General features: G+C 42.2%; 1 protein-coding gene across 7 annotated transcripts in view; it reads right to left on the reverse strand.

The window, feature by feature from the left end:
- The window catches only part of PPP1R9A (protein phosphatase 1 regulatory subunit 9A), a 368,034-nt gene that overhangs the window by 336,368 nt on the left and 9,362 nt on the right, over positions 1 to 22,304 (reverse strand). For all 7 annotated transcript variants that reach the window (XM_077490762.1, XM_077490767.1, XM_077490765.1 and 4 more), the window contains exon 2: positions 4,234 to 5,775. In XM_077490762.1, the coding sequence (XP_077346888.1) occupies positions 4,234 to 5,622 (1,389 nt within the window). In that variant the 5' untranslated portion in view covers positions 5,623 to 5,775. The remainder of the gene's footprint in view (positions 1 to 4,233; positions 5,776 to 22,304) is intronic.

Below are 22,304 nucleotides of genomic sequence, written 5' to 3' on the forward strand. Positions count from 1 at the left end.
GGGGTTTTCAACATCCCTGTGCTGAGTTCCCAGGTCTGTACACCTGCTGTGTCCATTATGAGGAGTTCTCACCATCCCTGTGCTGAGTTCCTGGGTCTTTACATCTACTGTGCCTATTATGAGGGGTTTTTAACATCCCTATGCCGAGTTTCTAGATCCGCACACCTGCTGTGTCCATTATGAGGGGCGAGATCTGTGCATGGTTAGCTGCTTTGGAGGGCAGGGGATACATTGTGGGGGCTCTAATAGATCCCTGGTGTCTCCAAAAAGCGTACCTGTCACCTTCCCAAACCTATCACAAGGGAGCTTCTTAGCTCCCTTGTGATAGAAATAATTTTAAATTAAAAAAGTGTAAAAAAAAAGGAAATAAAAATAATTTAAAAGCACCCGTGTTCATCTGCGCATACACACAGATGCAATTGTAGGCATAGGTCTTGCATGCGATTGCATAACATTGATAATTTTGGAGTGAGAGCGATCATTCTAATATAGGGTCATAATCAGCGATTAACGCCAACCTGTGAAGGGTTTTTTAAGCATCACCTACGGACAATTGTAGGTACCGTACTTCGCATGGGCATGTGCAGTTTTAAATCTTTACATGTTTGATATTTCTTTACTCGACACATAATTTTTTATATATTACAAAAAATGGTGTACTATTTTGTGTTTCTGGGCACTAAAATTAATTTTTCCTAAAAATTTGTGTTTGATAAATGACTAAATATCGTATGACATAAAAAAATTGCAACAGCCACTATTTTATTCTCTGGGGCCTTTGCCTTTTTTAGAAAATATATCATGTTTTGCGGTTCTAAGTAATTTTCTAGCAAGAAACACTAATTTTAACATGTGTGAAAAATTTTTAAAAATTCCTGGGACAGCATGTGGTTAAAATGTGCAGAAATAAAAAAAAAAGTGCTGTCTAAAAAATGTCCACTTATCATAAATACAGTGTGTAATAAATTCCCTACATCACATATGCCCCAGGCTGCAGCTGTTTATACTATACATATAATAAATGGTGAAATAAATAAATAAATAACAGCGCTACCACAATAAAGTCCGGATTGAGTCCATAAATACCGAATAGAACTTTCTCCGCAGTGAAATGTAAAAACTTCTGGTTGACTATTTATGGACCTTATTTCGGACTTGTATTGATTTAATGTGGTTGAGCTGTTTTTCATTTATTTATTTCTCATGAACAATTGACCAGAAAATGAAGAATTCCGGTGCAATAAAAATCAGGATCCTGGATGCAAATGAGAAGCTGTTTAAGGAAAACAGGAATGTGTCTAATCGCAGTGCGCTTTCAGTTACTTTCAAGGGAAAATGGCTTGTTTTGAGCCGCTTCAGATTTTTTTTATTTTTTTATTATTTGCTTGCACACTGATTTTTATGGCGGAAAATAAATCAAGACGAGGAGCCGAGCGAATGCAGCAATAAAAGTCAACGTCGCTCTATAAGATCCAAATCAAAAGCCAGACGCTGCATTGCAAATCCTCCGAAAAACTGCTTCACAAATGCAAGTCAGGAGCAAGAAAACGCTCTCTTGCACCCAACTCATAAATCACACAAACTGGTTACTTTACCGACTTTTCTTCCAATGGTATATTTGTAGCCCAGCACAGGGCACCACTGAATGTGAAGGTCTCCCCTCCTTTGGCACTGATTGACAGCTTGGCTTCCATAGAGCAGACCATGGTCAGCTGCATGACATTGCAAAGGTTCTTTTTTTTTTCCTCTGGTCCAAACCAGAGGGTTCGCTCCATTCACAATTGTACAACTCCAAAGTGCGGCCGTGTTGGAGTGCAACTTTGGCACAACTCTGGATGGGTTCGACTTGGATGTTAATTGTTATACCTCTGCAAAGTCGCACCCACTGTTGCATGTAAAACATTCAGGTACTTTTATGCAACTTTTGAGGGTTAATATTAACCTCCCTGGCATGATTATTTCAGATTTTAGGTGCTGAAAGCGGTACCATTATTTTGCATGGAAATTTGGCGTTTTATATTATAGGCCTGTAATTCTATGAAAAAATTCACTTAAATCCATCCAAACAAGAGTCTAATAGACATCCCGGGTATGATAAAATATGAAATCATAAATTATTGTATAATATATATATATATATATATATATATATATATATATATATATATATATATATATATATATATATATATATAATAAAATTAATTACTATAAATAATTATAACAAATAATAATATAAAAATAATAAAAATTATTCAATAATGTAATTAAATCAAAAACACCGAAATATGCTGAGTTGCAGAATTGTCGCTGTCATTACTTTTAGTGCTTGATGACGGATCTCCCCACAAATTACTATCGCTCAATTCTGCGAGCGATTCTAATTTATTATCGCTGTTTTCTAGCTGGTCTATAACCGCTTTTGATGTAAACGGACATTTTTTGGTTGCTATGGACAATCTCCAGTTTTCTGGCATAAAGAACAGCATTTATAATATACGGTAAAACTGTATGCAGGGCACTGGACAAACCACTAGGGACAAAGGGGATGTGTAATTATTTGATACAGTATACTGTAATCTGTAAGATTACAGTATACTGTATCATACTGGGTTTTTTACTTATTGAATTTGGCACCGAACTCCGTCCCCGTGCGTCGCAACGCTCGCAGGGAATGAAGCTCTGCGCTGTCACAGATTGAGCGAGACACGGCGGCTTGCTGATCACAGCGGAGAGACATCACTGGATCCAGGGGACAAGGTAAGTAAACCCCTACATGGATCCTGTGATGGGATCCCGAGTCTGGCTCGGGAATACCGCTTATGGTAATTAAATCTCACCACGAGCCAGACTCTGGAATACCGCCAGGGAGGTTAACCACTTCCAGTCCGCCCACCTTCATTTTGCGTTGGTACTTTGAAGGAGGATATCGTTGTTATGGCAGCAGCCAGCTGCCATAACCCCGGTATGGGTATCCTCTTCTTCAGTGAGCAGTCCGGTTTAGGATAAAAGTGGTCTCTGCAGCAAGTTCGCCGCAAGATCACTTTTATTGGTGGTGGGAGAGGACCCCCCCACCTCGATCCGGTGCCCTCTGCCGATTACAGGAGCCGTCGGCAGCAGTGGAGGCAATTGTGTCCTTCTCGTGGCCTGACATGGAGACGAGTGAGGGGAAGATGGCCCCCACAGTCTCCATATCATTGCAGGGAGGAAGCGACATCCAAACATAATTTCCGCCCATAGCTCTTAAAGGGCCATTTTTTTTATTTATTTTTAAATGGGGCTCTATTTCTCCCACTGATACCAACTATTTATCCCCCTAATACCAAAGATCAGGCATTCTTTCCTCCGACTGGGCACAGTCCGGCACCCCTAAAGTCTGAAGTACAGTAAACTGAGCCTTTCTTTAGAAAGTTTGGAGACCCCTGACTTAGAATAGGTCTGACCCCTTCTGAGTCACCCTTGTATCTGTCCCCTACCCGCCTCCAAGCATGTCTCTTGGTTCCACCCCCTACCCACCTCCAAGTACCATCCTCTTTTAGAATTCAGAACAAAGTATCATTTTGCAGCACTGAGTATGCAGCACTGTTAATGTTTAAAAGGAAAGCAGTAAATACATACCCTACATTCAGCAACAATATCCCCCCCTTTCCCCAGCTACCCCCCCCCCCAGCAACAATAGATCCCCCCGCAACAAAATACAACCCAGCAACAAAGGATCAATCTCAGCAAGAACACACTCCTACAAGTAACAACAGATCTCCCAGCATCCAAAATCAATAGACCTCTCAGCAGCTGGCAAAAATAGACGCCTCCCTCAACAGTAGATGCCTCCCAACAACAACTGACTTCCCAGCAATATACGTTTCCCCACCAGTAGCAATAGACCTCAACAGCAACAATAGATCGCCCAGCAGCCAGGATCACCCAGCATCCAGCACACCCAAGCACCCCTTGTCATTACATACATTCTGTGCTGGTAGTGCCAGAACTGATTTTCCTTGCATTCCCGCTATTGTTGTCTTGGTGAGATAAAAAATAAATAGCATACGCAGCACACCTCTGTGATACATGCGTATTTGTCTCCTGTAGTGGAGACTAGGAGGTCAAGGAAAATACATATTCTTTCAGTTTTTATAGTATTTTTACAGTATTACAATGAGGTTATGTCATGGTAGACACAAACTGCGCCTATTGGCTCAAACTGTATAAATAAGTACTTAAAAATGAGCTTACTTTTATTGGCGATTTACTAAATTTAATCTTCCTCTGGGCTGGAACCTCTTCTTCTTCCGGTAATCCAGGGACCTCAAAATATTCCATGTCTGGCTCGTAAGACTTATTTTCATCACTGTCATCATCGTCATCCCCAGGTTCTGTCTCCTCCCACTCTGCATTATACCGCGAACGCACTCTGTAAACATTATAGCTGGAATGATCATACGACTGGACAGTGGACAAACTATTTAAGTCGCTGGTTATACTTGTGCCAACGTCAAGGGACGTCGGAGCAGGGGAAGGTCGGCTAGCCATCTCATTTTGTTCCAAGGCTGTTGGTGACTCTACCGCTTTAGTCCTATCGAATGTATTTGTGAAGTTTTCTGACAAATTGTTCTGTTGTATCACATGATTTCCTTTTTTCGCAACATGTCTATCGCGTGGTCCATCATCAGTTCCATCAGCAACATCATTCTTGAGCTCTATGTGGTCATTTGATGTACTGCAACCAATGCTTTCTCTTTTTACCTCTTTAATTGTGATGTCACCGTCTTCTCCGGACATTGCTCTGTTCATCTGTTGGGTAATATCGGTGTCCGTGTCAGTTTCCCTTGATGGCGACCAAGAATTTGCATCCTTGGAATGTTCATAGCCTTCAAAATTGGTAACTGAGGTGGTTGAGATGTTCATTGGGTAATGTCCAGTTACCGAATAACCTTCACTGTTCTCATCTTTCTCCAGATTATTGGAACTTTGCGAATCGTTGTTCTCAAATACTGCGCTAAGTTGACTCACAGTTGGAGACAAGGCCTCAGTCCTTGAGCTAAGACTGTCCAGAGAATCACTACTTCCCCTGTTTGACTTACTCCCACGGCCTTCATCGCAAAATTCGCCATATTTCTGTCTATCCTTCCTCGAAGAATAGCGGCCAGAGTGCCCAGGGTCATTGGTAGTGTGTTCGAACATCTTTCGAGTTTCTGTAAACTTGGAGAAGGATGGTCCATCCAAAGCGTCAAAGCGGCTGATCCTTTCTAAAATAGTAGTCTTGGGCTTTACGTCTGCTACGTCCTTCTTTTCCAAACTTTCTCTGGACTTGGGTTTCCTTTGAGGAGACGATGGTGTCGCTTTGGACTTTCTTGTCTGCACTCCATTGTTTTCACCTGGTTCCATGCCCATCTGCATGAACAAGTTTTTGATCCTGTTGACGTTGGACCCATATCGGCGTCCGCGTGTCTGCTGCGTTTGCGGCACCTCGCCATCCCCCTTGGATTTTTCCTCCCCGTCAGGTTTTGGTTTGTCAAAGGTGCTCTTGAGAGCCTGAAACTCAGTCCTATAGGCATTTCTGTGGGGTGAGGCACTCCGCAGGGTCGAACGCTCCGCTTGAGCTTCTGTTTTCATCATGTTCATTTCAGCAGGAGAGCACAATGTACATGATGACTAAGAAGGCAGCTTCCTCAGAGTTGTGAAGTCATCTGGATTCTTCTTGAGGAACTGTTGAATTATTGCTGTTGTTACATGTCTCTTGTCGAATTAAACTTTCAAGTAAATCTTTGAGGCAGGCTGTGGCAAGGACAAAAAAAAAAAAGAAAGAAAATTGAGAGATGTTTATAAAGGAAAGGATATTGTTAGGCTGCTGATTTTTTAATTTCTTTTTGCGTTATGTTCTATAAAATACAAGAGAGACATATTTCCAAAACAAGGTATTACTCCATTGTTAAATGAAGTGTTTGAAGACCAAAGCCAGCTACTGCAGCTAAAAAAGAAAGATACCATATCTGAGCCATAAACTATATATTACAAAGCTCAAAGTACTTATCTTTATGATATAATTTTTCACCCAGTAAAAACGTCAAACATGTTCTCTATTCTTGTTCCATGACATCGGGAACACGCTTCCCGCAATACATACAGTAGTTTACATGGCTGAGGATCTGCTTTTCAATAATTGAGGACTAAATTGTAATTATTTTCTGGTTTTCATTTTCTGTCCATGTAAATGACACAGTTGAAGTAGAAAGTAATGACTGGGGGTGACGTCAAAATAAGCACACATATCCCCTATACAATAATCAACTGAAATTTCCGTAAATGTCTTGCTTTTAACAATTATTTGCATGAGCTGGTTACAGGGGCGGACTGACAAATCATGGGGCCCCCGGGCAATAGGAGATTATGGGGCCCCCAGGCAATTGGAGATTATGGGGCCACACAGTAGACAAAAACACACCAATTGGAGATTATGGGGCCACACAGTAGACACAAACACACAAACACAGTATACAATCACACAGTATACACAGCCATGTTTCTATTGGCTGAGAAGGTACTGGAGAGGTGGGGCAGCTATAATCTCAGGATTTTTAGACCAAAAGGATGTTGGTAAGGGACATTTCAGAGACAGATGTAAAAAAAAAAACACAAATTTTTACATACTGTCCCTGGTTTTACTGAGGCTGGCAACCCTGATGGGGCCCCCTAGTGGCACGGGGCCCTCGGGCAGTGCCCGAGTGGCCCAATGGTCAGTCCGCCCCTGGCTGGTTATAAAGGACAGAGAAATAAGGTGGCTGCCATCACTGCTTTGTTCTATGTCATAGACTCAAACTACTGAATGATGAAGGTCATCATGAGAAACAGCAATGGTAGCCTACGTGTTCCTCTTAGGAAAAGTTTTCCTTAAAGCATAGCTCCCAACTGTCCCTAATTTTGAGGGGCTGTCCCTGATTTGGAACAAAGTCCATCTGTCCCTTTTTCCTCCTCATTTGTCCCTCATTTTGGTCTGATCCATATAGCATACTTCCCAACTGTCCCTGATTTCGAGGGACTGTCCCTGATTTGGAGAAATGCCCCTCTGTCCCTCATTCCTCCTCATTTGTCCCTCATTTTGGTCTGATCCATATAGATGTATATAAAATGCACTTTTTATCTATGAAAAAGCGTTTTCCAGTGCTAACTCTTTCATCTGATTTCTAAATTGCTGCATTTGTAGATTCTAAAAACCAAAATAGAGGAAAAGTAGTGGTAAAAAAAACACTTGTGGGTTTAACCAATCTTATTTATTTGTACAATTCTCCTTTAAGGGGGTGTGGCAAGGGGTGTGTCCTATGCCTGCATACTTTTGCTGATAGATGTCCCTCATTCCCATCTCAGAATGTTGGGAGGTATTATATAGTTGTATATAAAATGCACTTTTTAGGATTCAAAAAGTGTTTCCCAATGTAAACCTTGCATCCAATTTCAAAATTGTTGCATTGGTAAACTTTAAAAGCTAGTATAATGCTGGGTTCATACTTATGCAAATTGTATGTGGGTTTCCCTGCATCCAATTCGCTTAACAGGAGAATGTGACCGGCTCTCAATAGAGCTTGTTCACACAGCTCCGGGGTGGCCGTGGTCCGCACTGGAAAAGTGTCCCAATGCGTCTCTGGCTCCGATTCAGGTCCGAATTCAGGAAAAATGAAGCAGAGAACAGGGACACACTGGACCCCCTTAGGCGAGCCGTGGCTGTAAAAAATAGTGGTAAAAAAAAGCACTTTTTTTTTTTTAAGATTCATACTTATCAAAGTGGATGCAGCATCGGTCCGATATTGCATGTGTCCCCCGGCGCCTCCAACACTGACAACCAAGTGATCGAACAAGGCTGATCGCTCAGTTATCACAGCTCCCTGAGCAAAGAGCTGTCAGTCAGCGGCTCTCTGCTCTGCCCCCCCCCCCCCCCAATGCTCACTGGAGTGCTGGGCTGTGGAGGGGGCAGGAGCGGCTAGCTCAGGTTTGTCAGCGGCTTGCTGAGAGGCTGAGCCGGATGCCAGTCAAGGCATGGGGGTGGATCCCAACTCCATTGTCACTCTCTTCCCCAAGCCTAGACCAGCTCTGTGATGCCAGCCGACAGCCGGCTTCAGCCCCGCTGTCTGCTGAAAACAGGTCACAGAAGTGCAGGACGAACTGCACTCCTGTGATCCACAGAAGTTTAGCCAAACGGGCTTTGGCTATACTTCTATTTTAACTAATAATTGTTTTTGTATGATTCTCCTTTAAGTGAGCATGGCAGGGGGTGTGTCGCATGCCTACATCATTTTGCTAATAGGTGTCCCTTATTCCCATCTCAAAAAGTTGGGAGGTATGTTAAAGTGAACAATTTTTGGGGGATTTTGGATAGAGTGTGCAAGGGGTTGAGCATCTGTCAGATTTTTATTGTTGAAGCCCCAGAAGAAGTGTAGGATGCTCGAACATTTGATTGTGGAATTGGTCAGGGAGATGATTTATTTTTAGGCAGTTGTCAGTTAAAGTGACGCAGTACCGTATCGCATTGTTGGCCGCGCGCATCGGCTCTGGCGTCGTGGAACGGGCACACACGCCGCAGGCACACGCCTCCCACAGCTCTTAAAGCGGCCGACGTACACCTGCGGCGGTTTGTGCAGCCGCACCAACCTGCCTACCATTGTATAACGACGGCGGCTGGTCGGGAACAGGTTAACATGGTTTCCTGTGGGTCACGTTCACATCTGTGCATTATATGGAAAGGGCCAGGGACTTTTTTTCTGTTTTTTGGGTCCATAGACTTCAATTGACCAAAAACTTATTGAAAGATGCAAAATGCACCTGCATAGGTGTGAACCCGGCCTAAGGGGTGTCCAACATTTTGACTTTCCTGAGCCACATTGTAAGAAATGGAATAGTCTTAGGCCACACATAAAATACACTAACAATAATCTTGTAATTTATTCTGAGCATGTGTGGCACTTTGTCTGTCGGAATTGTCTAAACACGATTGGAATTTAAATGATCGGATTTTGTTGCCGGAAAATTTTATATCTGGCTCTCAAACTTTGTGTGTCGGAAATTTCAACGAAAAAAGTCAGATGGAGCCCACACACGAGTGGATTTTCCGACAACACGATCCGATCGCACATTTTCCGTCAGAAAGTCCGACCGTGTGTACAGGGCATAAGGACAGCTGATGAGCAGAAAAAGTCAGCCAGATCACAAGGTAGCAATGGGGAGGGATTTACTAAAACTGGAGAGTGCAGAATCTGGTGCAGCTGTGCATATAAACCAATCAGCTTCCAGGTTTTATAATCAAAGCTGAGGTTAGAAGCTGATTGGCTACCATGCATAGCTGCACCAGATTCTGAGTGCTCCAGTTTTAGTCTCTCCTCCAATCACTGGTATGCATTCTGCAAGTGCAATTGCTCTGAGCTTAGTAAATGAGGTAACGTTTCACAATGCAAAGTAAACCCAATCACGTGCAAGGGAAAAAAACAAAAAAAAGTTGCTTGCACATGATTGGATGGTGGAAGTCAGCAGAGCTTCTGCTCATTTACTAAACTCTGGAGCAACTTCACTCTTGCATCGTGCAGCTGTACTCTGCAAAGTGCAGTCTATTTACCTTTAGTAAATCAACCCCACAGAGTCGTCTGAAGAGCTGCAGAGAATATGGGTCTCCAAGGGGCAGGCCTCATAGATATTAAAATAAAAACTGATGAGTATTTAAAATGAGTTCAAGCTGTCCAAGTGATTTTAAAGGCATCTGATTTGCCATTTTACGGGAGATCGCTTTTCCATTTTGCAAATGGTATCCATTTCACGTGCCCATTCTACTAATTGGAGGCGTGTCTGGTTTACGTTAATGCCTGGCGATAATGATACGTGTGGGGGTTAGAAAGTGACAAAGCAGACCACTTTTAATCAGTGTGTATGACCCGGGCATTGTAAAGGATTTTTTAAGGGTTCTGCATTAAAAAAACAAAAAAAAAACACTGCATCATAAAAAACAAAAAACAAAACAAACAACGCTGCATAAAAAGAAAAAAACACTGTATCATAAAAAAACAAAAAACAAAACAAACAACGCTGCATAAAAAGAAAAAAACACTGTATCATAAAAAACAAAAAACAAAACAAACAACGCTGCATAAAAAGAAAAAAACACTGTATCATAAAAAAACAAAAAACAAAACAAACAACGCTGCATAAAAAGAAAAAAACACTGTATCATAAAAAAAACAAAAAAAAAACAGCAACACTGCATCATAAAAAAAAAAAAAAAAAGCAACACTGCATAAAAAAAACAGAACAAAAAAAACACTGCATCATAAAAAATTAAAATAAAAAAAACACTGCATCATAAAAAAACAAACAAACAAAAAACAACACTGCATCATAAAGAACAAAAAACAAAAAACAAACAAACAACACTGCATAAAAAGAAAAAAACACTGTATCATAAAAAAACCAAAAAAAAAAAACCAGCAACACTGCATCATAAAAAAAACAACAAAAAAAAGCAACACTACATAAAAAAAAAAAACAGAACAAAAAAAACACTGCATCATAAAAAATTTAAATAAAAAAAACACTGCATCATAAAAAAAAAAACAAAAAAAAAAACAACACTGCATAAAAAAAATCTGCATCATAAAAAAACAAAAAAAAAAACAAATACCGGTCGGTATTGAACTATTTTTCTATAAGTTAAATCCTGTGCTCCATACATCTGAAAGCAGCTCCACCAATTATGGATGTGCCCTGGGAATGTTTGAGCTTGTGTTAATTCACGGCTGTGACACCGGGGAGTTCCGTATTTTTATTGTTAGGCTGGGAGAGAAGATGCACTTAGTCTCTAAGGTGAATTTAGCCCTTTAGCTAAATGTGACTTCATTAAAGCCTCTGCGTTCAAAGAGCCGGCAACTCTTATTAATGCTTTGAGGCCTTCTGTCACCATAGAGAAGCCGCTATCCATTGTTCAACCTTTCATTTGAAGTGGTCGCACCCATAAAGTATTGTTACAGGGTAAAGGTGTGAAGGTAATTTTTTCTTTTGTTTTGCCCATAGCAACCAATCAGGTATCAGTTATTTTTCTACTAAATATAGGAAAGCGAGGACGCGATCGCTTGCCATGCCGACTCATTTCCTTTTTTCTTATATTTGTGGAATACACCTGTGGGGGGGATACCTTACTACAGCTAAACTGCAAGAGAAGTTCCCTTGAAACCAGTAAAAGTAGATCTGTTGCCTACATGCTGGGGAGTCTGGTGGCCATTGTGTGTTAAAGTGAACCTTCAGTAATATTTTCATCTTTCCATCGATTAGATCTTCTGCCCTTGTTGTTTTAACTTTGGATAGTACTTTTTTTTTCTGACAGTAAATACTTTTTACGGCCCACTTCCTGTTTCTTGTCTGGTCATTAGCCGAGGGCAGTGACTCTCAACCAGGGTTCCTCCAGAGGTTGCTAGGGGTTCCTTCAGCTTTGGGCAATTTCTGCCTCTCAGATAAGTTCCCACTGACACCATTGATCTTTTTAGCTATCTGTAAGGAGGTAATTCTTCCCAAAGACCACAAATGTAAGGACCATTCTTCCCACTGACCATCGCACTATTGTATCATGAATTGTAGATTTCTAACTTTTTTGCAGGGATTCCCCGCGACCGGAGAACTATTTCAAGGGTTCCTCTGGGTTGAAAAGGTTGAGAAAGGCTGGCCTAGGGTTATGGCATCATGCACAGCTCTCTCTCTCTCTCACTCTCGTAAGAGTTTGCCAGGAAGCAAGAGGAGATGAGTCATAAGAGGGCCAATGAGAGCTGGAGGTGTGCCTCTGTGTGTCTGTGTAAATCCAGGAAGTGAACAGGCAGCAGCTTCAGCTGCCCACAGTTAAAATGGTTGCAGCCAGACTCAGTGCAGAGAGATTTCTGCAGCATATTTGGCAAGTACAGAATCACAGTATATATAAAATAATATGCAAAGTGGTTGAAGGGAAGCTTCAGAATGGCAAAGAAGTTTTTTATTACAAATTATGTGAGGGGACTGCAGTTCCTCTTTAACCTCCCTGGCGGTATTCCTGAGTCAGGTTTGGGGTGAAAATTCAGTACCATTAGCGATAACCCTGAGCCAGATTCAGGATCGCATTGCTGGATCCAGGATGAGTATGCTTACCTTATCCCCTGGATCCAGCGATGTCTCCCCGCAGTGTGAGCGGCTTGTCCTCTGCTCGATGTATCATGGAGCCAAGCTCCATTCCCTGCGAGCGTGGCAAAGCATGGGGACGGAAAACGGCGCCAAATTCAGAAAGTGAAACACACACAATACATACAGTATAATGTAATCTTACAGATTACATTGCTTTATGTAATTATTTCACACCCCCTTTGTCCCTAGTGGTCTGCCCAGTGTCCTGCATGAAGTTTTATATTATAAAAACTGTTCTTTCTGCCTGGAAACTGGAGATTGTCCATAGCAACCAAAACTGTCCCTTTACATCAAAAGTGCTTTTAGACCAGCTAGAAAACGATTATAGTCACTTTCAGAATTGAGCGATAGCGATTTGTGGGGAGATCCGTCATCAAATACTAAATCTAATGACAGCGACAATTCTGCAAATGAGCAAATTTCAGTGTTTTTAATTTGATTACATTATTGAATAATTTCTATTATTATTATATTATTATTTGGTATAATTATTTATAGTTATTTATTATATTTAAATTTATGATTTTGTTTTTCAAACTTTATCATACCCGGGATGTCTGCTAGACTCTGGTTTGGACAGATTTAAGTGAGTTATTCCTAAGAATTACAGGCCTACAACATAAACCGCCAAATTTCCACGCAAAATAATTGTACCGCTTTCAGCACCTAAAATCCGACATAATCATACCGCCAGAGAGGTTAAGCCAGTTTTATGTAAACTGCCTATTGTGGGATTTATGTAAGTGTGATTAGGTCTCAGATCTTGAAGTAGTAATTTTTCAATGGCGTGGTAAGTATTTAAAGTGGAGTTCCACTCAAAAGGGGAAGCTTCACTTGTCTGCCTCCCCCATCCACTGTCAAATTTGGCATCTTTTGTGGGGTAGGGGGAGGGGGAGTTGGTTTTCATGGTTTTGACAGGTACCCACTTCTAATACTGGCTGAGTTCACCGCAGCAAACGCAGCTGGAAGTTCAGCCCCCCTCATCCTTCCCCCCGCAGCTGGCCCATACACAGAATGCAGCGCGCGTCACGCATGCACAGTAGGGAACTGGCTGTGAAGTTGCAAGGTTTCACTGTCAGTTTCCCTGGTGATGGCGGCGACAGCCCCCGATAGCCGATTGAAAAATCTGCTCGGCTAAGGACACCGCTGGATTGCTGGACAGGTAAGTGCCCTAATATTAGAAGGCAGGCAGCTGCAGTATTTGTAGCTGCTGACTTTTTATTTTTTTTTCTGAAGGAGCCTGGAGCTCTGCTTTAAAAGATCTGACTTACCTAGGTGAAAGCTGCAGTTGTCCTCCGCCAACCCTAAGGCTGAAAACCGAGCGATCAAAGACCTCTGATCACTCGCCTTCTCAGAGCTCCGTGAGCAGATAGTTGGTGACTGCCCCCCCCCCCCCCCGCGCGCTTACTGGAGCAGCTTGCTGAGAGGTTGAGCCAGCTGCCGGCCTAGGGTTGTGGGCAGATCTGACATATTGTTGGGATCTTGCCCCAGCCTGGACCAACTCTGTGACATCAGCCGGCAACGGGCTTCAGCCTGCTGTCTGCTGAAAATGGGTCCTATCAGGAATGGCAGTAAATGATGTTATGGAAATGGAGGACCTCACCTTCATGCTTAGACATCAAGGTGAAAGATTTCAAAAGATGTGGTTCTATTGAGTGCCATAGGGCAGCACAGTGGTGTAGTGGTTAGCACTTTGACCTAGCAACAATAGGGTCACTGATTCAAATCCCAACCATGACACCATCTGCCAGGAGTTTGCATGTTCTGCCTGTGTGGGTTTCCCTTGGGTACTCTGGTACTGCTGGTAGGTTAATCAGATCCTGTCTATAAATTGGCCCTAGTATGTGTTTTTGCAAGCACATCAGGACCCTGTGGGGTACATGACCATGCTATATCAAGATGCAACTCAACTCTCAACTTAATTTCCATCTAAATGTTAGGATAGTTACATGGCCAATCCCCAAAACATTGGTTCCAGTGGACGTAACCTGAACATTGTGCTTGGCATGCTTTTCCTGTCTTCTCTTTGTCTACATTGTGTCCGCTCAATCTTAAAGTGGTTGTAAACCCTTTACAACCACTTTTTACTACAGGCAAGCCTATAATTAGGCTTAGCTGTAGCTACACTGGATATCTTTTAAACCTGCACGGTTTAGGAGATATCCCCTGTATTTGCATGTGCCGACGTCATCGGCACATGCAAATACGTACGCGCCGTTGCTTCAGTTTGCTATGCATACTAGCTCATTATGCCTTTTGTCTTGCAGGTTTTTTTTTTGTTTGTTTTTTAGGATTTTTTTTAGGGTTTACAACCACTTTAACGCGGAACTAAAACCATTAATTTAACAGTTTCCAGTTACTTTTAAGGGTCAACTGAACTGTTAAGCAATCAACTAACTGGCTGATATCATAACTGTTCACATGTGCGGCAACATGGCAACTGCAAATCAAACAGTGGCCAAGATGGCAGTTTGTTTGGCTGTAAAGGAGAGAAAGGTTTAGTTCTAGTTTAAAGCGGAGGTCCACCCTAAAGTGGACCTTCCGCTCATCGGAACCCTCCCCCCCCTCCGGCGCCACAATTGGCACCTTTCAGGGGGGAGGGGGTGCAGGTACCTGTACAGTACAGGTATCTGCACCCACTTCCGGGATAGCTCTCTGCGGAAAGGGGCGTAGATTACGCCCCTTTCCGCAAGTGCCCGCCCCTTTCCGCAAGTGCCCCGCTGCCTGCTGGGAAACACACAGATTCCAGAGGCAGCGGGGACCGTCCTTATTGCGCAGCGCGACTCGCGCATGCGCAGTAGGGAACCGGGAAATGAAGCCGAAAGGCTCCATTTCCTGATTCCCATACCCAAGATGGCGGCGGCAGGACCCGAGAGACGATCAAGAGATCGGCTTCGGGTGCCGACATCGCGGGCGCGCTGGACAGGTAAGTGTCACTATTTTAAAAGTCAGCAGCTGCAGTATTTGTAGCTGCTGGCTTTAAAAAAAAAAAAAAAACGCGGAGTCCCGGCGGACTCCCGCTTTAATAATATGAATTGCTTGCTTGACCTCTCCTACTATTCTCTGTTCCCCTTCCTCTTTACAAAAAATTGTAAAAAAGTATTTAGACTTAGAGAACACATGCAGCCTAAGAAAAATATGAGTGTCTCTTTACTGGACTTTTATAGGTTTTATCTTATATAGTTACATAGTAGGTGAGGTTGAAAAAAGACACAAGTCCAACCTATGTGTGTGATTATATGTCAGTATTACATTGTATATCCCTGTATGTTGCAGTCATTCAGGTGCTTATCTAATAGTTTCTTGAAACTATCGATCTCCCCGCTGAGACCACCGCCTGTGGAAGGGAATTCCACATCCTTGCCGCTCTTACAATAAAGAGACCCTCTACGTAGTTTAAGGTTAAACCTCTTTTCTTCTAATTTTAATGAGTAGCTACAAGTCATGATAAACTCCCGTCTGCAAAAAAGTTTTATCCCTATTGTGGGGTCACCAATACGGTATTTGTATTTTGAAACCATATCCCCTCTCAAGTGCCTCTTCTCCAGAGAGATTAAGTTCAGTGCTCACAACCTTATCTCATAACTTATATCCTCCAGACCCTTTATTAGCTTTGTTGCCCTTCTTTGTACTCGCTCCATTTCCAGTACATCCTTCCTGAGGACTGGTGCCCAGAACTGGACAGCATACTCCAGGTGCGGCCGGACCAGAGTCTTGTAGAGCGGAAGAATTATCGTTTTATCTCTGGAGTTGATTCCCCTTTTAATGCATGTCATTATTTTGGCATTGCATGCCATTGCCGAGCCTATCATCTACTAGGACCCCCAGGTCCTTTTCCATCCTAGATTCCCCCAGAGGTTCTCCCCCCAGTGTATAGATTGCATTCGTATTTTTGCCACCCAGATGCATTATTTTAAATTTTTCTACATTGAATCTCATTTACCATTAATTTTTTCAGATCTTTTTGTAGGTTTTCACATCCTGCGGAGAAGTTATTGCCCTGCTTAGCTTAGTATTGTCCGCAAATACAGAGATTGAACTGTTTACCCCATCCTCCAGGTCGTTTATGAACAAATTAAATACCCCTGACCATTCCAAGTACTCCCCATTTATCACCACCCTCTGAACTCGCCCTTGTAGCCAGTTTCCAATCCATGTACTTACCCTATGGTCCATACCAATGGACCTTATTTTTAACAGTAAACGTTTATGGGGAATTGTGTCATATGCTTTTGCAAAATCCAGATACATCACGTCTACGGGCCTTCCTTTATCTAGATGGCAACTCATCTCCTCATAGAAGGTTAATAGATTGGTTTGGCAAGAATGATTCTCCATGAATCCATGGTGATTACTGCTAATGATACCGTTCTCATTACTAAAATCATGTATATAGTCCCTTATCATCCCCTCAGAGAGTTTACATATTATTGATGTTAGGCTAACTGGTCTGTAATTCTCAGGGATGTATTTTGGGCCCTTTTTAAATATTGGTGCTACATTGGCTTTTCTACAATGAGCTGGTACCATTACAGTCAGTAAACTGTCTGTAAAAATTAGGAACAGTGGGCTGGCAATTACTTGACTGAGTTCCCTAAATACCCTTGGATGCAAGCCATCTGGTCCCGCTGATTTATTAATGTTAAGTTTCCCAAGTCTAATTTTAATTCTGTCCTCTGTTAACTATGGAGATGCTTCCTGTGACGTGTCATGAGGATAAACACGGCAGTTTTGGATAGTGAAGCCCCCCGATTCCCTCATGAAGATTGAGGAGAAGAATAAATTCAATACCTTCGCCATCTCCCCATCCTTTGTAACTAGATGTCCTTTCATGTCCTATCTTAGCCGTCCTTATTGCACCCTTACATTTCTTGTTTCATTCTATATAAAGTCTGAATTCTGATGATGATCCCTCAACCTTGTATTTTTTGAAGGCCTTCTCCTTTGCTTTTATATGCATTTTTACACTGGAGTTAAGCCATCCATGACTTTTGTTCGCTTTTTTCAATTTATTACCCAATGGGATGCATTGGCTAATGCCCTTATTTAATATGCTCTTAAAGCAAACCCATCTCTCCTCCATGTACTTTGTTCCTAAGATTTTATCGCAATTTATGCCTTCTAGCAAGGTTCATAGTTTAGGGAAGTTGGCTCTTTTGAAATTCAGTGTCTTTGTATTCCCCTTATGTTTCCTATTTGTGTGATTTATACTGAGGCCAATTGACCTGTGATTGCTGTTACCTAAATTGCATCATATTTCCACATCCGTGATCAGGTCTGTATTGATGGTAATCAGTAGATCCTGTAACGCTTTATTTCTAGTTGGTGCATCTACCATCTGACCCATAAAATTGTCCTGCAAGACATTTAGGAACTGGCGAGCCTTAGATGAATGCGCAGTTCCCTCCGCCCAGTCTATGTCTGGATAGTTAAAATCCCCCATTATAACACTTCCCATCCTTGCTGCTAATCCAAATTGTGATAGGAGATCTGTCTCCCCTTCCTCCCTCAGGTTAGTGGGCCTATAGTATACTTCCCAGTATTATTTTCCCCTTAGCTTCATCCCTTTGGAGCTCTACCCATAAGGATTCCCCCTCCTCCCTAGCTCCCTTAGTGATGTCATCTCTCACATTCACTTGTATCTTATTCTTGATATATAGGCATACCCCTCCCCCTTTTTTACCCTCTCTATCCTTGCAATAAAGGGTATACCCTTGAATGTTTACCAGCCAATCATGAGAGCTGTTGAACCAGGTCTCTGAAATTCCCACAAAATCCAAATCCTCCTCGTACAACAGTATCTCTAGTTCATCCATCTTGTCCGTCAGGCTCCTGGCATTGGTGAACATGCCACGTAGCTTAGACAGGTCGCATATTATCGTCTTATTGGATGTTCTGAGATTGCAACTAGGACTATATACTATACTTACTTTGGGTTTATGTGCTTTAATCAACCCGCCACAAATGCCCTCAATACTACCCTCTGGAATATGTTCCGTGCTGACTATCTCTAACTCTGCTCCCCCCCCCCCCCATCGCCTAGTTTAAAAACCACTCTAACTTTTTGTCCATTTTCATTCCCAGCTGATCTGCACCCTCCTCATTTAGGTGTAGTCCGTCCCTTCTATAATATGGTTATATGAGGGTATCGATCTTCTCCCATAATAAAAATCCCCAACTCTTCATAATCACGCCTTAGGCTTCATGTACACATTGCCTACTTTGACCTCCGGCTGCAGCAAAATGCAAAACACAATTTTACCACCAGTGGTCAAAACGTTCCTATCCTGAACATGGTTCATCTGCGATCAGGAGAGCTAGGTTGAAGCTTCCCTAACCGGAGCAGCTCCTAAACTCTGGCAAAAGCCTATAGGGTTGATTTACTAAAGGCAAATACATTGTACTGTAGTTGTACCCTGCAAGTCCATAGCGTGTGCTACCTGGCTCCATCGTAATATTGTTTTTTATTATTTTATTTTACTATTTTCTCTCCCCACCCGCCACCCCCTATTTTTTTTTACCCCCTTTTCTCCTGCTGTATTTCCAACTCGTAAGATTTCATATGGTTTTCGAAACATGATGCTCTAAACAGAATTTGGAAAATGTATTGAATTCTTTCTATTTGTATCTTTGTATACATAATCTACAAATTTTTCATTGAGATTCAGCTTCTCTAATAGTCTTCATGATAATTTCTGGTATGGTATAGAAAGTTATGGCAGATCCAACATTTTTGAGTAGTCACAGAAAGATAAGGTTAGATCTTCTAATGGAGAAACCAGTTCTTCCTGAGCAGATAAACCAGTTCTGCCTGAGCAGATATTCCTTCAGTATGTGGAGCTCACCTCAAAGATGGAAACCTCTCCAATCAAAGATACAGTGTATCTGGAAAGTATTCACAGCACTTCACTTTTTCCACATTTTGTTATGTTACAGCCTTATTCCAAAATGGATTACATTTCTTATTTTCCTCAAAATTCTACGTACAATACCCCATAATGACAAAGTGAAAGAAGTTTGTTTGAAATCTTTTCAAATTTATATAACAAAAAAAAAAATCACATGTATATAAGTATTCACAGCCTTTGCCGAAAATTGAGCTCAGGTACATCCGGTTTCCACTGATCATCCTTGAGATGTTTCTACAACTTGATTGGAGTCCACTTGTGGTAAGGTCAGTTGACTGGACATGATTTGGAAATGCACACACCTGTCTACATAAGGTCTCACAGTTAATAGTGCATGTTAGAGCACAAACAAAGCCATGAAATCCAAGGAATTGTCTGTAGACCTCTGAGACAGGATTGTATGGAGGCACAGATCTGGGGAAGAGTACAGAAAAATTGTCTGCAGCATTGAAGGTCCCAGTGAGCACAGTGGCCTCCATCATCTGGAAATGGAAGAAGTTTGGAACCATCAGGACTCTTCCTAAAGAGGGCCACTCGGCAAAACTGAGCGATCGGGGGAGAAGGGCCTTAGTCATGAAGGTGACCAAGAACCCGATGGTCACTCTGACAGAGCTCCATCATTTCTCTGTGGAGAGAGGAGAACCTTCCAGAAGAACAACCATCTCTGCAGCACTCCACCAATCAGGCCTGTATGGTAGAGTGGCCAGACGGAAGCCAGTCCTCGGTAAGAGGGACATGACAGCCCGCCTGGAGTTTGCCAAAAGGCGCCTGAAGGACTCTCAGACCATGAGAAACAAAACTCTCTGGTCTGATGAAACAAAGATTGACCTCCAGAGTGCTCTGGACCTCAGACTGGAGCAAAGGTTCATCTTCCAACAGGACAATGACCATAAGCACACCACCAGGATAACAAATGAGTGGCTATGAGACAACTCTGTGAATGTCCTTGAGTGGCCCAGACAGATCTCAGACTTGAACCTGCTAGTACATCTCTGGAGAGATCTGAAAATGACTGTGCACCGATGCTCCCCATCCAAACTGACAGAGCTTGAGAGGTCCTGCAAAGAAGAATGGGAGAAACTGCCCAAAAATAGGTGTGTCAAGATTGTAGCATCATACTCAAAAAGACTTGAGGCTGCAATTGGTGCCAAAGGTGCTTCAACAAAGTATTGCGCAAAGGCTGTGAATACTTACCTAGATAGCAAGCAATGGTGCTGCAAGTTTGTAAGCTATTGCTAGACTTGTCAGGCTTCACAAGTTTGTTGCATAATTGCAGCAAGTCTGCATTGCATGACTCCAGATCAACTTTCTTTGCAAACATTCTGCAAATCTGCTGGTTCAGTTATGTTGTGCAATAGTCATCCCACCACAGGGGTCACTGTGGCTGAATTTTAATGCTGTAGCTCTTGCTGTAAACTCACCACTGCAACTTTACTCTTGCTAGAAACTCGCCACGCAGATTTGCTACAAATTGGAAAAGTGTCAATTGAACTTGAACTTGTGATTCAAATGTACAATTTGCTAGTGAAAATGTGCAGGAAGTTACCAGACTTACAATTCAACACTGTCACAAATGTGTGGCAAGGTATCCTTGCTATCTGGGTATGTACATGGGATTGTTTTTTGTTTTTTATTTTTAATAAATTTGCAAATATTTCAAAGAAACTTCTTTGAGGTCACTAGACTGAAGACACCTTTTGTTGCTGTGAAGAAATAAATAGGTTTCAGCAGACTAATCGCATAGGCAAGAGGAGTATGCGATTAGTCTGCTGAAACCTAGTTATTTCTTCACAGCAACAAAAGGTGTCTTCAGCCTAGTGACCTCACATGTACTCTATGTCATCAAGAGGTAGGAAAGCGGGATCAGCAGATGATTCAGCAAAGCAGCACGAACAGTGGGACAGTCCAAACTTCACCGTGAACCAGCAGTGCGCCCGGACTTAGGATCGCACCGTGGAGCCATAGTCACCGCTACATCCATGCCAGACTGTCTCCTCCCCACCTGGTCATTATGAGTGGATGACACTACATGCCCATTTGTAAATAACACCTTTGTGAGTTGATTTTAACCTACTACTTTTATTAAATTAAGCTAATTTACTGTGCTTAGAGGGTGCTGTTCCCTTGTCTTTTGTCTATTCCAGAGGCAGCCCTCCATGGACAGCTTTTTTATATTAGATATATTGTTTTAATACTCTGTTTCCTCACATGGACTAATTATCATTGAAAAAGACTACTGGTATATCCATTGCCCCCCCCCCCCCCCCCCAACCACTATTTTAATCTTTGTATCCAGAGTATTATATTATTGTTTTTACCAGCAACAATAGACCCGCATGGACAAATGATCTCCCAGAAGCCAGCATTAATTGACCCTCCAGCAGCCAGTAACAATAGTTTCCTTCCTCAACAGTAGATCCCACATGAATGAAAGACCCCCCCCCCTGCCAGAAAAAATGGACCTCTCCACAACAATAGATCCCCCAGCGACAATAGATTCTCCCATCAATAGGCCCTCCAGCAGCCACCAACAACAGACCCATTCCTTAATAGTAGACCGTTCAGCAAACTAAGACCCCCTGCAACAATAGATCCCTTGCCAGCAACAACAGACTCCTCAGCAATTAAAAGAAGGGGGTAGTTAGGACTTTGTATGAAGCACCGTTAAGGGAATTGAATATACAATCACATGGTAATGGATTCAAGACAAATATGCATAGTATAGTAAGGATAACAAGATAAACAAAGGTAACACCTTAAAAATGTATTGTAAATAATGACAACATGATGCACAATATAATGGTAACAATTACATAAATATAATAAAATTATTCCAATTTATAATGAACATAATTATGTTGTTGGTGATAATAAAAGTCCATATTAATCAATCTCAAAATCACAATGATGTAGCATAAGGCTGGGGCTCTACGCGTTTCGTGGAGATGTCCACTCATCAGGAGCAGTAACATATGGATAGCTCTATTATTGGGACAAATAATGCAGAGTGAACAGATGATTGACACAGGGGAGAAGAGAGGGCAGAGGTGGATGGAACATTTTCCAAGCACTCTTACCTACAAATGAATTGGATATATAAGAGAAGTAATGTTGGATGGCTGAGGCACCATGGATAACAAACATCTCCAGAGAACTGAGGCCGCAAATCCACGGCCGCACTGATGCACAAAGGGGTGATACTGGTGACAGTGTAGTCCCCAA

Source organism: Lithobates pipiens, unplaced genomic scaffold (genome assembly GCF_037356315.1).
Source record: "Lithobates pipiens isolate NorthernLeopardFrog02 unplaced genomic scaffold, aLitPip1_a1.2 Scaffold_19, whole genome shotgun sequence".
In the NCBI taxonomy this organism is placed as follows: Eukaryota; Metazoa; Chordata; class Amphibia; order Anura; family Ranidae; genus Lithobates; species Lithobates pipiens.